A 19,720-nucleotide genomic window follows, 5' to 3' on the forward strand; every position below is an offset into this window, starting at 1 on the left:
GTTATCAATTTAAAAGAAACTGGAAGAATTTTGTAGAAATAAGTTGATACTCTTTGAATTATTTTATGATTACTTTTATGTTTGTATCTCTATTTTATCTTAGAATCTATTTCCCTTTCCAATTAGAATTCACTTTTCCTGAACTATTTCTCAGATTTTCCAATCTTCCTAAACTGTCCAATTATTTGTTCTTTAATTCATTCTTCTGTTCTGATATCTGTTAAATTATCTAGGCCTTTTCTACTAATCCTTTCTATGTATTTATTGAGCTTTGTTCTCCTTTATTTCTAATTCTTTGTTTTGGACACAGAACGCAAATGTAAACAAATGGCTATCCGATGACTCCATTTTTGCTGTTGAAGACATGCATATCTACACATATTGATTTTCTTCTCTGTTTTCTTCAGAGTATTGATGATCAAAGAACACTTCTTCCCCTGTTCTTTTTACCAAAACTTCTCTGCATTGGACTGTCTCTGCACCAACTGGACATTCAACCAGTGTGCAGAAGATAACAAACTGTGCAAGTGCAAAGGGGAAGAAATAATAATAAATGAATAAACAATAAATATTGAGAGCATGAGATGTAAAGTCCTTGAAAGAGAGTCCATAGCTTGTGGGAACATTTCAATGATGGGGCAAGTGAAATTGAATGAAGTTATCCCCTTTTTGGTTCAAGGGCCTGATGGTTGTTGGTTAATAACTGTTCCTGATGCTGCTGATGTGAGCCCTGAGTCTCCTGTACCACATTCTCGATGGTAGCGATGAGAAGGGAGCATGACCTGGGTGGTGGCGATCCCTGATGACAGATGCTGCTTTTGCTCTGTGTTAATGGACCCAATGGTGGGCAGGGCTTTAGCCATGATGCACTGGGCCATATCCACTACTTTTATTAGGATTTTCCATTCAAGAGCATTGTTTCCATACCAGCTTGTGATGCAGCCAGTCAATATACTCTCAACCACACATCTATAGAAGTTTGTCAAAGTTTTAGTTGTCATGCCAAAGGAAGTAGAGGCACTACCATGCTTTCTTTGCAATTGTATTTACGTGCTAGGTCCGGGAAAAGTCTTCTAAAATGATAACATGGACGAATTTAAAGTTGCTGACCTTCTCCATCTCTGATCCTCCAATGAGGACTGGCTCATGATGGCTGTTTTGTTTTTCCTGAATTCAATAATCAGCTCCTTGCTCTTGCTGACATTGAATAGTTGATGTTGTGGCACTACGCAGCCAGATTTTTAATCTCCGTCCTATATGCTGATTCACTTGCATTCTTTACCTCCTAGAAAAAAATACAAATTATTGGAAAAATAAACACCTCATCAGCCTTGGTTGGCAGCTCACCTAGGAGAAAGAAAACTGATCTTAAACCTCCACTACCTTGTGGCTATACCCACTCAGTGGAAAGCTTCGGGAGTAAACCCTGAGGAAAAAATCCAGAGCTGGAGCCCCTAAAGCAGTCGTATCTTGAGTTCTACTCTGACTGACAACTCCTACAATGTCACTGGTGCCAAACAGTATCTGTCTCCGCCATTCCTTTGGATTCATCAGCTGAGCAGAGAGGGGGAGTCCGCTGCATGGGTAACAGCTTGTTCACAATATCATACTGGCCTGGCTTGAGTATTACGAAGACAGCTGGCACGCAACATCCATGGTCAACCTCAACCGATAGAGAGCCTCAACTGGAACAATTCAGTGGGTCAAACAGCATCTGTTGGGGGGAGGGGGGAAGGAATTGTCAATATTTTGAGTCAAGACCTTGCATCAGGACTATATCTCCATTCTTTACTATTTGTTTGTCATGATGTAGAAGCAGCACCTAAATACAGTATCATTTCTTGCGCGCGGAACCAAGTTATGTATAAAAATTCAAAGTAAGAGATCCACATATTGATGCTTTATCCATGTTTAATTCTGGGCACTAACCATTTTAGAAAGAACAACTTAATCTAAACTTTGTTCATTCCTGTTGGCAGTTTTACATTTTATTTCTTCTGTTTCTCTTTTTTGCAGGTCAATTGTTTTTGTCTGTTCAAGAGATGATTCTGGCTGGTCACTATTCCAAGTGTCTTCAGCTTTTCTCAGGCTAGGTGCTGCAAAGCCTATCAATTTTTTCATGGAAGGTGATGTACATTTGTGATGGAAGTCTATTAAAGACCAAAATTAAAAATATTAATTAGAAATGTTTTTATTATTTGCGGTATCCAGGGAATGTATTATTGGGAACAAGAGTGGTCAATATTGGAGATGTTTCACAAAGGGTAAAAGGACTGAAACTTCTTTTTTCAAGGGCTAATTTATGAAGATCCTAGCATTTATAGGATAGGCTGGAAGAGTCACTTACCAGAAAACTGTGCAATTAATGCATTACTGAAGGCAGTACTGAAATCTGCTCTCAGTACTGAAAACCAGAAGTAAGGCAGTCATAGCTTTTGTTTCTATAGTGTTTGAAATTGAACAGCAGAATGGAAATTACACTAAATTATATTAACCCAATGTTTGTCCAGAGATCTTTGGAAAATTCAAAATCATTCAAAATGTTCTAGCTTCTGTCAACATACGAACATAAGTATTGTGAACATGCATTAATTGTAACTGATAACTTTATGCTTTCTGCGGACAATAAAATAAATGAAATGCCATGAAGTAAAAAATCTGGCATGTTTAAATTATAAATGCCTGCAAATAGTGCCACTTTTGAATTTATTTTTGTTTGGCCCTTCAATCCTAGGAATTAATAACTTTCTAAGCCAAATGCATAGAGGGTATAAGCAGAATATAGTATCGCACATTGCCATAAAATAATTGATTCAAAAAAATCAAGCAGGTACTATTCTAGGGCTATAGTCAAGACCATAGAACCTCTGCACTTAATTGTCTTTTTAATATGGTCGTCTTTTGTAACTTCTGATTACCGATGACATTCCACTGCATTGCTGAGGAAGGTCAGCTGATTATATATTTTCAGCTGTTTAAAATCAAAGAATTATTTGAATTTTAAATTATTTGTTGTTATCTATAATTGATCTGTTACCAGTTATGTTTCCAGAATTGTTTTTATCACTGCATAGAGGGCTGATGTCTGGAAGCACATCAGGCTGATTAATATCAGCCATTAACTGTGCGTAGAGAAACAAAAATCTGGAATCATTTAGGAGACTAGTTGGATTCTGTGAAGGAAGGAATAACATTTTTATTAAGAAAGAGCATATAATTTGGCTAAATGACCACACTCATTTTTGCTTGCTCTTTTGAAAGTGTCTCTACTGCTTGTGATTGACACTTAGCAATTCAAAAGTATTTGGATAAGCAATTTATAATACCTACAATGATCCACTGAATTGTTCCCTTTTGCATTTCTTGTGTTTTGGCTCTTCACACCACGTTATAGATTTTTATTCTATTCTGTATTGATATGTGTAGATTTTTAATCAAGTAAATAAGAACTACAAATACTCAATACTGCATGTTTTATTGTACAACTTAAATCAAAATACTGAAAGATCAAAATTAACAATTAATTATTCCTTTCTAATTTTAGGAAGTTTTGCTATGTTAGGATTCAAGGGCCAGCTGAACCCAGCATGGATTAAAATTATAAGCCAGAGTTTTGGGCAGCTGGCTGCCTCTCTGGAGCAGTATGTTCCATTGAAACTCCATGAATACGACTGTCCTGGAAAAATGAAGGAAAATTGGAGAGATTTAAAGTTGTTTCAAGACTTAATATCCCTAATCTAATTTATAAGTAATGGAAAGGAAGAGAGAAAATTGTTGAAATGTTGACAATTTAATTTTTGTATCATTTCTATAAATAAATATTATGTACATGAGCAGTGAGTAAATGGTTTTACATAAAGGTAAATTAACTTGATGTAATAAAATTTGTGTGACAAAGGGTATACATTTTTTGTTATTAACTTCTTGCATCTACAGATGGAAGGTGACTTGTCATTCTAAAGAACTGAATAATTTTCATTAATTGGACAAACAATACAATTGCATTATATACAAGCAAAATGAGAAATACTCATGTGTTTGTTCATCCTTGGGGATAAAATATGCTTTCTAGTTTACAGATTACAAAATGATCAGTGTTACACATTTCACCCCATGTGTTTAGAATAAATCTTGAGTTGTTTGTGAGAATGCCAGGTATTGTGAAAAGTAGAACTGTTTATATATCTTAACTTTTAAATGGTACCTCAGAACCTGATGGGTTATTATGTTGAAATCCTGCTGGCATTCATGATATCTGATGTGTAATAAATGAGTTTGCATGCAGCTGCTTTAATGTATAGATCTGTTTAGATTTGCATTAACCATGGTTCAATTAGACAAAACTTCTTAAAATAGAGCACCTATTGGGTTTAAGTTGTCATAAACTACAGTGATGAGGTATAATGATTGGTCGTAGTATATGAAATTATAATGCAAAACCAATATAACCCTGGTATATACCACATTGCATGAACGTTACCATGATTTTTTTGTGTATGAAAATTTTGATTCTTTCACTCACCTTTCTGATTTTGTGTTCTTGGGAGCTGTATGTTATAAAGTTTCAATTAAAGCTGTGCATTGAACACAGGCAACTGCTTAAACCTGAAAGATACTTATATCAGTGATATAAATCAAGTTTTGAATGAAACTTGTAACTTGCCTCAATGTAAATTAATTATACGTCAATTTTAATTACACAGAACAAGCTTGGTTAGTAATTTTTATTCACCACATAATTTTACTTCAGCGCCTCATGGAGTCATAGATACCACACAGAAACAGGTCCTTCATCAACCACTAACCACCCATTTGCATTAATCCTGCATTAATCTCATTTATTACTTTCCCCACTTTCTCATCAAACTCCCCCTTACTTCTACCACTTATCAATGTACTAGTGATAATTTACAATGGTCAATTAATGTTTGAACGAATGGGTCATAGGGACCTGAATGAAAGCACTGTTCAGTTTTTCACTTCACAGTCAAAATAGCAAGCTTAGGGCAAGATGTTAGCAGGCACACTGGTGCTCTGTATATGATTAGTATCTATTTCCACGAAGAAAATGTGAGTGCATAGTTCTCTAAGCTATCTAGGATGACACTATTAGAAAATGTGTCAGATTTTTTAGTGTTTGAGATTTAACAACCTTTACTATGTGTAAGAGTAGATAGACTAGGGCTGACATCTGAGCAGTTTTCCAACAATGAGTATAGCTGAAAGGACATTTTGTCTGTGATGTGCCGGTCCTCGCAGCCATTTCTGGAGCCTGTCAGCTGGAAGACAACAGGCAAAAGCAGCCATTTTTACACTAAATACTTAGCTGAAAGTGAAAAGTTTCCTGTTGGAAAAATAGGTCTTTTGAAGCTTAACACTCTGATTTTGCTCTTGGGAACCACACTAATATAAAAGCAAATATCATTAATCTTCCAGGTCTTTAAACACTGGTATGCAAAAGTTCTATCAGTTTGAGAATAGTTTTACTGAGTGAACGCTTTCTTTGTTTATTCTTCTAATGCCTGGTTTTCCCACAGGCACTGTGAGCTACATGGCCCATTTGTATGCGGTATGATTATGATTCAATAACAGAGTTTTGAATTTGGCTGCGTTTATGGATCCATTATTTGTGAACAGCCCAGTGTCTTGGATTCAATCTTGATCTTTCGTGCTGCTTAGGTGGAGTAGGCACTTTCTCTCTGACTGCATAAGATTTCCCCCATGTGCACTGGTTTCCACCCACAGCCCAAAGACAGACTTTTGGTAGTTTAGTTGGTCATTATAATTGCCCCTCACATGCAGGTGAGTAGAAGAGTCTGGGGTAACGTGTTATGGGAAAACGAAAAGAATAAAATAGGATCAGAATTGGACTGGTGTAACTGAGTGTCTGATCATCGAAAAGGGCTCGGAGAGCCAAAGGGCCTGTTTTAGTGCTGTGTTTGTGACCTTATGACTCCAATCTTATAATATGAAATTCATAATAGTAATTAACCTTGGGTGTGAAAAATGGTAAATTCTTTGGAAGCTCTAATGGAGTTCAAAAACAAGCAATTGAAGATAAGAGTTAACCAGGTTCATTGTAACTTGGAAGTTGACCTGAAATGCAGTACTCAGACAGTTAAGATTGACATAAAAATCTATTAATGTGAATTCACAGGCTAATAGTGTCCCTATATCTTATGAATCAGGTTTCAAGTTGATAATGTTTATAGTGCACAATCAAGATTTGATTCTTTCGGTGCCTGCTACATGAACAGTAGACAATTACTTTTATCATGATAGTTTTCTGCCATGTGTATAATTCCAGGGCTGTTTCCTAAAGTATTTGACAAAGAATCTCTTCTAAGATTGGATTTTTGAACAAAATAATTACTGTTAACTGCATTGCTGATAGCTTCCATAACAAATGTACATTCTTTGATCTAACATATTTGTTTAAGGAAAATAAAAATCTCTTTTCAATCTTATCTGCCTGCCCACTTTAGCCCACCTGGCTACCAACCCACTTTCAAATCTCTTACTAACTCTTCATTCAGTTAGTCCTGACGAAGGGTCTCGGCCTGAAACATCAACTGTACCTCTTCCTAGAGATGCTGCCTGGCCTGCTGCATTCACCAGCAACTTTGATGTGTGTAACATAAATTTAAAATAGTCAGTCCCATGTTTACATCCATTCTAGATTTTTCCTTTCTCTATTTCCAGAATCTGCTCCAACATACACATCCCAAGTTCTCCCTTCCTCTAGCTCCTTAAACCCAATTCTTCTTGCATCTTCCTGCCTCCAATTAACATTTCCTTGTCGATGGTCCTAGTTATCCTGGTCTCAATGCTCCTACATGAGCTCAGCGTCTACTTTCCATTGTAATTATTGCTCTGTGAAGTAATTTTAAAGTACTCTTCTACATTTAAGATTCTTGGGTAGAATTTCTGCTTTTAATGATTCAAATGTAAATTGAACTAAAAAAATTATAGTTTGGAGGGAAGAGTTTCCCCCAAGTTTCTGCTTAAAAGCTTAAGTATGTTGCTGAATGCAAAACCTGCAATAAGCCAAAGCAACTAGGCAGCACTTTAGAAAGTGTTCTTTTCATAGTTTCATTTTAGAAATATTTGCTGATGTATTTCAGAGTAGTAACTGAATACAGTTGAAAACAAACTAGTATCAATTTTCATCGATGTGTAACCTACCACCCATGGACAACTTAATATTATGTAAATGACAAATATTTTGTACTATCCATAGCCAATTTCTTATTTCTTTTATAGGTTAATATATTTAAAAACTTGTCGATTAGCATCAATAAATGGTTAGCATCTAAAATTGAGATAATGGAGGGTAAGGTTGTGGATGGACTAGAGAAGCAGGTATTGCTTTTAGAACGGATGAGCTTGTGAGAAGACCTACAAGAACCAGGTGTAAAGACTGTAGATAAACGGTCCCTATCAAGAGGTCCAGAACAAAGGGCTATAAAATCAAGGTGAATGGCAAGGAGCCAGAAGTAACAAAAGGGAAAATATTTTTATGTAGCAAGTACTCAGAGTTCGGAAGAGTAGAAATACCTTCCCCTAATTATAAATTGTGAATAAAAACTCACAGACTTGAAACATGAATTCTCTTCCTATCTTTGCAGATGCAGCCTGGCCTGCTAAGTATTTTCAGCATTTTATTTAATTTCAAATTTCCAGCATCTGCCCTTTTTTCTTAATTCTTTTCCTGGAATGAAAAACCCAATGAGCTCACATCAACAATATTCTGTACAGGTCTGGGCTCCAAACCTAAGGGAGGATAGAGAGTACAGCAAAAGTTCACCTGATTTGATTTGGTGGATTTATTGTGTGAAAAAAGATTAATCAGACTGTCCCAAACTTCCTCAAGTTAACAAGAATGAGAGGGGAAAGAGTCCTGCAGCACAAGAACAGTCATCTTGCCCCACCATGTTCATGCCCATTATCGAGTACTTGTCTACTAGGTAGTCTAAATGAAGCATACACAATTGTTATGGTGCTTGGCCAGTTAGATTGAGGGCATTATTTTCCTTCACTGTGGTGTTTCAAACTAAGGAGTCGAACAGTCAGATGAGAAAAAAAATGTGCAAAACATTAAATCGCAGTTGCTGGAATTTGAAACACAATGTTCTGAAAGTTATGAGGGAGAATCCCTAATGTGAAATATTAACAAGTTCATCTTTCCATATTTGCAGCTTGACTGGATGAATTTCTTCCCCCAGAGGGAAGCGAATTTTCTAATCAAAAGGGCTGCAAATCTCTGTCACTGAGTATGTATAAGACCAGTAGACGTTTGAATGTTGATGGTGGTATCAAGGAATATGGGGTTAATGCAAGAATGTTCAGATAAAGTAAAAGATCGCTTTGATCTTATTGAATGTTGAAGCAAAGATGAAATGCCCTAAACATGTTATTTCTTGTGTTCTTATCAAATTCACTGCCCTGATTATTCATGAAAGCAAATTCATCTGTGGAATTCAAAAGGGAGTGAAAGAACCAGTTAGACTGCAGTCAGTAAGGCAAATATCCACCTTTCTTGCTGTAGTTGTGATTTTGAGAATCTGGTTCTTATTGCAAGCTTGGGAGGGGTGTCAAATTTGTCCCAATCTCAATAACTGGATGCCATGTGGAGTTCACAGATGCCATCCATCCTCACTGAGGATTACTACTCGAATTCTGTGCCAGCTGGAGCTGGTGCAGGATCTGACACCACATGGTTTTTCAATAGGGATTTTAGGCTTGCAGGTCAGAAGGTGAAGGGGAAATTAAAATTCTTAATACTTTTGCTGAAATAATTCAAAACACTGAATTGTAAGACGTGTTTAAATTATTCAATAATTTTTTACTTAATTTTTAATAGTTTTTAAATATCTCTGTTGGAAATTTATAAACATAATTGACAGCTTTGCCAAGAGATAAAGCTTTTCCTTCTGCCAAAACACATCATGCCGGTGGGAAGAGCCAATAAGAAAGGCTTTCCATAACTGGCCCAAGTAAGTTTGTCAGTGATTCTGGGTGATGGATCTAGATCTGACTGCAATTGCTTACAAATGTTGCTTTTAAAAACCATTTCAAAAGAATTGTAAAAACTTCAGTTGCACTATACCTAACCTGAACTTATAATTTTGCTGCCTTTTGAAATGGGTTCAGCTGATTTTAAGCAAATTTATTGTGGTAAATATCAACTCTATTAGAGATACCAGGTCTGTGAATAAGTACAAATTAATAAATGGTTTGCTGCATTGTGTTTAACTCAATGAAATGTTATGCTTCACATTCAATGTATAGAGCTGCATATAGAAATCAGTGTTGCTGTTAGTTTGGTCTTTGCTGTGTACCACTGTATCAGTCTTCTACCTTTAGTCCATAAGATATAGGAGCAGAAGTAGGTCATTCGGCCCATCACGTCTGCTCCGCTATTCAATCATGGGCAGATTGAATTCTTCCAGTCATCCCCACTCCCCTGCCTTCTCCCCATACCCTTTGATGCCCCTTCATAACATCCTGCAGACCATTGCATCCCAGTCCATCCTCAGGATAAAGAAAATTTGGTTATTGCCTGTTCTGGAGATTCATTTCTTAATTACTGAATATGCAGGAATGAACAAAGGTCTTAATTGAATGAAATGTGTGGCATTGACAACTTACTTCTAAATATCTTGGAACTGCAAGGAAGCCAGTGGTTTTAAAAGAAGTGGATTTTACTAAAACAGCAAGCTGAGACATTACTAATGTGTTTTCAACCTTGGAATATTTACTGTTGTTAACATGCATCTAAAGCCGTGAGGTGTGAAATTTCTCTGGATCCCTCATGTGAGGCCTTCATTTGGAGATGAAGATTTAATTTTGTCTGCCATTGCTTTCAAAATGTATTGCTGCTGGGCTCACTTTCTCTAACAGAATTGAGAATCACTCAGCCAATTTGCAGCTCTTTTCTAAGTTTACAGAATTATAGATGAGCATCTCTAGCATTCAAAACAACTGAAATAGGCAGTGAGATCATGTTCTACTTTTAAACCAACTATTTTTAATTTTTTTCATACAGAATTTTGGACGTAAGTGATTGATCATTCACACAAACTGCTTGTGGCCAGACGTTCGATGGCTTGTGGAAGCAGGAGAAACATAAAAATGGTGATGATAATGCACCTATTTTGGAATATAGGGTGGCTGCTAACCCCAAACCTCTCTGTGTTGTTTGCAGGTATGTGGACAATTGAGATTTCCAGTGTAAGCATTGCTCAAATACTGTGTGAGGTAAATTGCTAAGAAACTGAATCACTGTGCTGATTTATTTCCCAAAATTGAAGCTGAAATCTCAAAAAATTAGGTTAATCTTCAAGAAATGTAGAGTTCAGGAAATTCAACCCAACATTTCTGGTCACGCTGCCTTTTGTACGTTTAGGCATTTTGTGACAGCACTCATCACAAAATGCTCCTTGAATGTTGCTAGATGAAATTAAAATCATTGGTCTCTTACAGAGAAACATTCTGCAAGATTTATTCATTGCAATTGCAATTTTTAAAGGCCATGACTGACGCATGTTTATGTCGTCAGTTGCAGAACACTGTGCTTTGAGAGGCTTCTGATACTTACACAGACTCTAGGTGCTGCAAAGCCATTTCTGAATTTGCTAATTTCTTGCAGTGTGTCTCTGTGGTAGTCTGTTGGATGTGCTGCATGTGCTAGAATTACAGAGCAGATGTTGGAAAAAAAAGACAGATCACCAGATAGAAAGGAAGGAAATCCTCGTGACTGTCATCCAAGTGAATTACACTCCTATCTCCAGCTCCCTGTCCACAAGCAAAGCCTTCAGATATGTGCTGACGATTCCATTTCCCAAATGCAGGCTGAGTAAGTCCATTTTGTTCAGGTCTCACGGATCAAAGGGAAATAGCACCAGGTGGCTGCTTTGTCAGCATGGAACAGCAACAGGCTGCTCCAACTGATATTAATACAAAATTAAAGCAGAGAATCCCACAAAGTCTATGAATGGTGGAACAAGCTGAGAGTAAGCTTGCAGTCATCAATGAGGCTAGACTATTGTTTTAGGTGAATGGGAAAGAAAATGGCCAACTAAGGGTGTGTTTTTTTGTGTGTTCTTGACATCAAAGCAACAGTTAACCACATGTGACATCAAGAAGCCTTAGCAAAACTGAAGTCAATGGGCACTTCAATGTTTAGAGTCATACCTTACATAGAGGAAGTTAGCTGTGGTTGTCAAAGATTAATCATGTCAACCCCAGGACATTACTACAGGAGTAATTAGAGCCTTAAAAAGAATCAGACCCTTCAGCTAACTATGTCCATGTCCATTGTCAAGAGCCTATCTTTTCTGACTCCATTTTCTGGCTCCATAGCCCTATATATCTTACCAATTCAAATACTCAACCAGTTACTACTTAAATGTGGAAAATGTCAGCCTTCACCATCCACCCAGTTCCAGATTCGTGCTACTTCTGGTTGAAAATGTTCTTCCTCAAATCCCTTCCAAATCTATTTTTCATCTCCTGAAAGCTACGTCAGCACCAACTTTTTTAGGCTATCTACACTAATCCCATTTGCACACATTTTTGCCGTACCTTTCCATGTCTTGCCTAATTATGTATTTGTCTAAATGTCTCTTAAACATAGTTACATCTGACTCTTCCATCTCCTCTGACAGAACAAATAGAACCACTCTCTGTGTAAAAACAAAACTCATTTCTCAGGTCCCCTTTACAATTCCATCCTCTCGCCTTAAACCTTCGGCCTCTCATTTTTGATACAGCTATCTTGGAGAAAAAGATTTGGCTGTCTACACCTCTCATAATCTTATACACTTCTATCAGGTCACCCTCAGCTTTCTTCACTCCAGGGATAAAACACCAGCCCATTCACTGTCAAAAGTCCTATAATCCAGGTAATATCCTGGTGAAGTTTCTCTGCACTCTCTCTAGTGCAATCACATCCTTCCTGTAACGTGACAACCAAAATTGAACACAATACTCCAAGTACAGCTTGACAATTGCTTTCTAAAGTTGCAACATAATATCTCAACTGTTATATTTAATGCTCCGACTTATGTAAACAAGCATATTATGTGCCTTCTTCACTATCTAATCAACCAGTGTTTACACATTCTGGGAACTCTGGACTTGAACTTGGATTCTCTGTTCATCAAATTCCTTAGTCCCCTGCCATTTATTGTATATATCCTACCCTACTTGGCTTCCTAAAATACATTGCCTCACTTTTGTCTGCAACTCATCCAGCCCTGGTGATTTATCCAACCTTACATGTCCCAAGACATATAACACCACCACCTTCTTAATACTGATGTGCTCCAGACTAGCCATATCTCCCACCTTGAACTTACTAAACTCCAGATTCTTCTTCCAGGTGTACTCAGATGAGACATATTCATTTAAGACCTTGACCACTTTCCCAGGTTCCACATATAGAATCCCTTAGAGACTCACTCTTTCCCTAGCTACCCTTTTCTTCTAATATACCTATAGAATGACTCAGCATATCCCTCAGTCTTGCCTTCCAAAGATTATTTCATGCCTCCTTTTGCCCTCCTAACTTCTTTCTTAAATACTCTCCTGCTCTCTTTATTTTCCTCAAAGGAATTCCTTTGATTGTAGATGACATACCTATCATCTGCTTCCTTTCTTTCCCAAATACACTTTCAATAAGATTTGTTATCCAGGTTCCCTGATCTTAACATCCTTTCCTTTAACCCTTACTAGAACAAATTGGCCCTGAACTCTCACTAACTCTCCTTTAAAAGACTCCTACTTGTCATGTTGTTTTAAAAGTGCAGTGCAGAGTGTTGGAAGCATTGTCCATTGGATGAGCTGATTCTGCAGATGATTGCTTGAAATTTGAAGTCTCCCAAACCATAGTTTGTTCAGTCCTTTATCTCATTGTCAGTTATGGAACCTTTTCTTTCCCAGTTCTGAAGAAGTGGCTTAGATCTGAAGCATTACCTATTTTAAGTTCCATAGATGCACTCTGATCTTCCAAGTGTTTTCATATTTTCTGTTTTTATTTCAGCTTTTTACGCATGCAGGATATCATTTATTTTCACTTGGTGTGGAACTTGTGTTTAAATTGGCTTTAAAACCACTCTGCACATCAAAATATCACATGATCAATTATTAAGTTAGTTCTTAACATGGCCAACATAATTTCTCTCCATTTCTGAAGCAACACTTCAAGAATACTGTATACAAACATTTGCAATCTGCTTAAATTATGAAAGCATATAAATATTGTTGCTGTTGTAGAAATAACTATTTACTATTTTATAAAGAAAATATTTCATTTCCGAAGCAACACTTCAAGAATACTGTATACAAACATTTGCAATCTGCTTAAATTATGAAAGCATATAAATATTGTTGCTGTTGTAGAAATAACTATTTACTATTTTATAAAGAAAATATGATAAATACTTGGGAAAACTTTGCTTAGTTGTTGGGCAAATCAAAGGACTAATCGAATTGAATAATAATTACGAAGTGTTGGCAGAATCATAATTCACAAAATGGCTTCCTGTGGCATTTGAATCTATAATTAGCTGATATGTTTACTCTGCCAATGATTTTAACCAGGTTTATAAAATAAAACAAAACTGTTTGTGAGTACGTAGAGCTGAACATGCTTTATTAAGTGGGAAAACACAGGACATTTGGGAAAGGAAGACAATCATTAAAATCATGCCTACTGATTCCCACACTTGCTAGTTTTACATCTAGGCAGTTAACAACCCAGACAAATTTGTATATCATAATCACTTATACAATCTTAACTCAAAATCATGGAAGCCTCAGCAGTCATAGACCCATTGGAACAACCTGCTGGATTTATAGAGCCAGTCAACATTCGAAATAAGCCATGTGGCTCACCAAATTGAGCACCTGTTATGCTTTGTAACTCCAAAACATAAAACTAATCAAAGACAAACATGGAGCTGGGAATAACTCTAGTTTGTTTTTACTTTAGCAAGGTACACACATATGATGTATGCCATTCACATATTATTACATATAACTCATAATGAATATTTAAACAAAGAATGCATAATCAAACAATATATTTGCAATATTACTCAAATATTACTGAAATATTAAATACATAATGCTCCTCCCTGCTTACCTGTAAATTCCAAGTCAATGCAGACTGCATTTCAACATATATACATGTACTATGCACATATTTTAAACACACAGATTATAGTATAGAATACAATAACTATATAGACACCCACAGCATAGTGAATTTTAAATTGTTCCATTCAGACCTAAAGATTTAATCACCATGGAGGATTTCTTCCTCTCATAAGTTAACTTCTTTCCTGACCGGGGTGGGGCGGGGGGGGGGGGGGGAACTGGTGGTCGTTCTGCTTGGCAGGTGAGACTTGTGGCTGTGAAACAACCTCAGGTTCTGGAGCCTCCTCAGTGGTGGTTGTAGGAGTTGACTTTGGGAATGCAGGAGGGGGTTCTCACAGCTCTGGACAAATTTCTTCTCTAACAATTCACTCTGCTGTCTTCAACTGATCAATGTGTCATCTTCAGATGACATTAGATGCATTCTCCACTGTGTAGGAGAGTAGTCCAGTTCTGTCCTAATCCTTGCAAGTACCCACTTTTGATCACCCCTGTAGTCCCTCACCAAGACTGCTTGTCCAGGAGTGAAATATCAAACCTTCTTGTTTGAGGCACCCTCAATTTGTCTCAGCTGTTTGTCCTGCATATGCCTTCTGAGATTGGGTTTGAAGAGATCCAAGCATGAGCACAAGGGACAACCCAGGAACAGCATAGCTGATGAGTTGCTGGGTGTTGAGTGTGCTGCATTGCAATATGCAAGGAAGAAATTGGTGAGGTTCTGGTACAACATCTCTGTAGTGTCTTCTGCTGATATTGTTCATGGTGCATTCTTTGGACCTTGGACAAACCTTTCTGCCAAACCTTTGGAGGCTGGGTGGTATGGTATGGTGCAGATGTAATATATCTTATTTCATTCATTTTCAGTTATGACAGAAACTGTTTCGCAACTAACTGTGCTGCATTGTCACTGACTAAGTGTTCTGGAACACCAGTCCTTCAGAAGAGGCTTCTCAACACATCAGCAGTGTGTGTGGCTGTAGTGGAGAATGTTGGGGGAATTTCTGGCCACTTTGTAGATGCATCCACTATTACCAAGAAATTTGCGCCCATCAATGATCTGGAAAATTCCATATGAATCCTCTGCCATGGCAGGGCAGGGCAAGCCATTCCCTGGGATGGAGGGGTGCTGCTCTAGGCATCTTCTGGATGTGTTGGCATTCTGAAAAGTGCATGGCAAGCTGCTCTCTCTGCTGATTTATCCCAGGCCACCAGGCAAAGCTTCGAGCCAATGCTTTCATTTTAACCATGCCTAGGTGACCAGTGTGTAGTTCCTCCAACACTTCAGCTCTCAGCTTGGAAGGTACAACAACTCTCAATCCCCACATAGGTCAACCTCCATCCAGGGCAAGTTCATCCCAGCGCTGGTAAAAATGGGGGAAATGGAATTTCTGTTGCACATTTCAACCATCTTTGGTTGCCATGTAGACCTGAGACAGTGGTTCTCATTCCATTTTGCATTATCTCTGCCGTAATAGAGAGACTTACAATTTGCATATGTCAACATGAATGTCTTCTTTGGTGAATTTTTCTGGTATTTTCTTCTCCAAGGCTAAATCCATCAGCATTTTCATGATTAGTTGTCCTCCTAACTTTGATCTTGAAACTGTGCCCTGCAAGAAACAGAGCCATCTCTGCATTCATGCTGCTGCTATTAGTGGAACACCCTTCTGTGGATTGGAAGTGGACACTAGTGGTTGATGACCAATAACGGGGATCAACTCTCTCCGTTAGAAATATTTTACACCCTCTCTGTCAGTCTATGCATAAGTTTTCTCTGCAGCAGTAAGGGAACATGATGCAAATGCTATGGGGTGTTCATTTCCATTAGTCATAACATAAGACCGTAAGATGTAGGAGTGGAAATAGGCCATTTGGCCCATTGAGCCTGCTCTGCCATTTCATCATGGCTGATCTATATCCTGCTCAGCCCCAATCACATGCTTTCTCCACGTATGCCTTCTTTCCCTGACTAATCAAGAATTTATCAACCTCTGCCTTAAATATAGGCAGTGACTTGGCCTCCACAGCCACCTGTGGCAACAAATTCCACATTTTCATCACTTTCTGGCTAAAAAAAAATTCCCCTCATCTCTGTTCTAAATGGATGACCCTCTATTCTTAGGCTATGTCCTCTGGTCCTAGACTCTGAACCATATCCACTTTACTGAAACCTTTCAACATTTGATAGGTTTCAATGAGACACTCCTCATTCTTCTGAATTCCAGTGAGTATAGTCCCAGAGCCATCAAACGCTCCTCGTAAGTAAGCCTTTTAATCTTGGAATCATTTTTGTGAACCTCCTTTGAACTTCCTACAATATCACCACATCCTTTCTCAGATAAGGGGGCCAGAACTGCTCACAATATTCCAATTGAGGCCTCACCAGTACTTTATAAAGCCTCAACATTACATCCTTGCTTTTATATTCTAGTCCTCTTGAAATGAATGCGAACATTGCACTTTCCTTCCTCACCACTGACTCATTCTGCAAATTAACCTTCAGGGACTCCTACATGAGGACTCCCAAGTCCCCTTGTACCTCAGATTTTTAAATTTTCTGTGCAATTAGAAAATGGTCTACACATTTATTTCTTCTACCAAAGTGCATGACCATACACTTCCTGACACTGTATTCCATCTGCCTCTTTGTTGCACATTCTCTTAGGCTGACTAAGTCCTTCTGTAGACTCTCTGCTCCCTCAAAACTAATTGCCTCTTCACCTATCTTTGTATCGTCCACAAACTTGGCCACAAAGCCATCAATTCTGCCATCCAAATCATTGATATCTAACGTAAAAAGAAGCAGTCCCAACACAGACACCTGTAGAACACTACTAGTCAGTGTCAGCCAATCAGAAAAGGCTACCTTTATTCCCATTTCTGCCAATCAGCCATGCTCTTTCCATGCGAGTATCTTTTCTGTAATACCATGGTCTGTTAACTTGTTAAGCAGCCTCATGTGTGGCTCCTTGTCAAAACCCTTCTGAAAATCCAAGTACACATCATCACTGATTCTCCTTTGTCTATTCTGCTTATTATTTCTTCAAAGAATTTTAACGCATTTGTTAGGCAAGATTTTCCCTTAAGGAAGCTATGCTGACTACAGCCTATTTTATCATATGCCTCCAAGTACCCTGAAAGCACATGTTTAACAATCGACTCCAACATCTTCCCAACCACTGAGGTCAGACTAACTGGCCTATAATTCCCTTTCTTCTGCCTCTCTCCCTTCTTGAAGAGTGGAGTGACATTTGCAATTTTCCAGTGCTCTGGAACCATGTCAAAATAGATTGATTCTTGAAAGATCATTGCTAATGCCTCCAAGATCTTTTCAGCCACCTCTTTCAGAACCCTGGTATAGACCATCTGGTCCAGGTGACTTATCTACCTTCAGACCTTTCATTTTCCCAAGAACCTTGGGAAATGGCAACTTTACTCACTTCTGCCCTCTGACACTCTTGAACTTGCAGCATACTGCTAGTGTCTTCCACAGTGAAGGTTGATGCAAAACACTTAATCAGTTCGTCCGCTATTTCCTTGTCCCACATTACTAACTTTCCAGCATAATTTTCCAGCTGTCCTATATCTACTCTTGCCTCTCTTTTACACATTATATACCTGGAGAAACATTTTATATCCTCCTTAATATTATTGGCTATCTTACCTTCGTACTCCATCCTTTGCTTCTTCATGGTTTTTTTAGTTGCCTTCTGTTGTTTTTTAAAAGCTTCCCAATCCTTTAACTTCCCACCAATTTTTGCTCTATTATATGCCCTCTCCTTGGCTTTGACTTCTTGTCAGCCACAGTTATGTCATCCTCCTTTTACAATACTACTTCTTTGGGAGAATCTATCCTGTGCCTTCCAAATTACCCCCAGAAATTCTAGCCATTGCTACTCTGCCATTATCCCTGCTAGTATTCCCTTCCAATCAATTTTGGCCAGCTCCCCTCTCATGCTTCTGTAATTCCTTTTACTCCATTATAATACAGATATATCTGACTGTACCTACTCTTTCTCAAACTGCAGGGTGAATTCTATCAAATTATGTTCACTGTCCCCTAGTGGTTCCTTTACCTTAAGCTCTCTAATTCATTCCAGTTCATTGCACAACACCCATTCCAGAATAGCTGAGCCCCAAGTGGGCTCAACCACAAGCTGCTCTAAAAAGCCATCTCATAGGCATTCTATAAATTCCCCCTCTTGGGATCCAGCGCCAATCTGATTTTCCCAATATCTACCTGCATATTGAAATCCCCCGTATCGTAACTTTGCCCTTTTGACATGCAGTTTCTATCTCCCGTTCTAAGTTGTATACCACATCTTTACTACAACTTGGAGGTCTGTATATAACTCCCATCAGGGCCTCTTTACCCTCGCAGTTTCTTAGCTCTACCCACAACGATTCTACACCTTCTGATCCTATGTCATCTCTTTCTAATGTGACATGACTGCACCTATACCATAAGGCGAGGAGTCACAGGCAAGCTTTACTGGACGATGTGAATCATATTGTGTAAATACAGTGTCTGCTGTCACCATTTCCTTTTCCTTTTGGAAAGCCACCTCACACTGCTTTGTCTTTTGCTACTTTTTTCTGATTTGTAGTAATGAGTTCAAGTGGCGGAGACGGTAGCCAGGTTTAGCTGGAACCTGTTATGGTAATTGACAAATCTTACAAAGGACTGCAAGTGTGACACATGCTTTGGTCTTTATCCACCCATCTGTGCTTGAATTTTCTCAGCACACGTGTGTAATTGTTGTGCATCAATGGTGTGATCACAGTAAGTAATGCTTGGTTTAAAGCATTCACACTTGACCAACTATGCTCTGGGCACGTTATCTTCTAATCCTTATAACACTGTCTTGAGATTTTGGAGATCTTCCGTGTGATCCATACTGATAACAATTGGTGTCAGACAGGTAACATTGAGTGCCTGGGCAGGCTTGCAGCATCTTCTCCATAGCTTTCTACCAGTGTGTAGGTGCAGATGCTGCTCCAAAATTAAACCTATTTTAGTGATAAAGCCCTTTGTAAGTGTTTAGGGCGAGAAAGACTTTGGACTGTTCTTCCATCTCCATCTGTAGGTAGATCTCAGCTAGGTCCACTTTGCTGAAGTGTTTTCTTACAAAAAAAATTTGCAAAGATATCCTTTATCCTGGGCTGAGGGTATTGATCTACTTTCAGTAAGATGTTGGAAAATATATGTAGCTCTGGTTGAGGATGTTGTTACTGAGCAGCTCACCGAACTGGCTTGTTATCTTGCAGACGTTTCATTACCCAGCTAAGCAACATCATCAGTGCAACTTTCAATGAAGTGTTGTTGATCTACATTGTTCGTCTTTTATGTCTCCTGTGATTAGTCCATTTATGTGTGTGTGGTTATATGTGCCATTTCTATTGGTTACCGATTATGTAATCCATGATTGGTTCAATAAAATCCCATGAAGTGATCATTGTTGTCTGGGTTTTAACAAACCAATCAGAGTAAGAAGGTGGGGGGAGGGGAAGAAGAAATACAAGGTAGTAGGTGATAAGTGAAACCAAAAGGGGTGGGAGG

The 19,720-nt window shown here is 38.2% G+C and overlaps 2 protein-coding genes across 4 annotated transcripts in view; both read left to right on the forward strand.

Annotated features, from left to right (window-relative positions):
• The window catches only part of LOC140209845 (cell surface hyaluronidase CEMIP2-like), a 90,114-nt gene extending 85,523 nt beyond the window's left edge, over positions 1 to 4,591 (forward strand). For 2 of the 3 annotated variants that reach the window (XM_072278408.1, XM_072278407.1), the window contains exons 23-24: positions 2,017 to 2,126; positions 3,545 to 4,591. In XM_072278408.1, coding sequence (XP_072134509.1) covers positions 2,017 to 2,126; positions 3,545 to 3,741 — 307 coding nt within the window. In that variant the 3' untranslated portion in view covers positions 3,742 to 4,591. Of the gene's footprint in view, positions 1 to 2,016; positions 2,127 to 3,544 lie in introns of those variants that run through there. The other variant, XM_072278409.1, reaches the window with a different exon arrangement.
• The window catches only part of cemip (cell migration inducing hyaluronidase 1), a 215,876-nt gene that overhangs the window by 85,526 nt on the left and 110,630 nt on the right, over positions 1 to 19,720 (forward strand). The window contains exon 2 of the mRNA XM_072278406.1: positions 10,049 to 10,207. Coding sequence (XP_072134507.1) covers positions 10,105 to 10,207 — 103 coding nt within the window. The 5' untranslated portion in view covers positions 10,049 to 10,104. The remainder of the gene's footprint in view (positions 1 to 10,048; positions 10,208 to 19,720) is intronic.

Source organism: Mobula birostris, chromosome 14, assembly GCF_030028105.1.
Source record: "Mobula birostris isolate sMobBir1 chromosome 14, sMobBir1.hap1, whole genome shotgun sequence".
NCBI lineage: Eukaryota > Metazoa > Chordata > Chondrichthyes > Myliobatiformes > Myliobatidae > Mobula > Mobula birostris.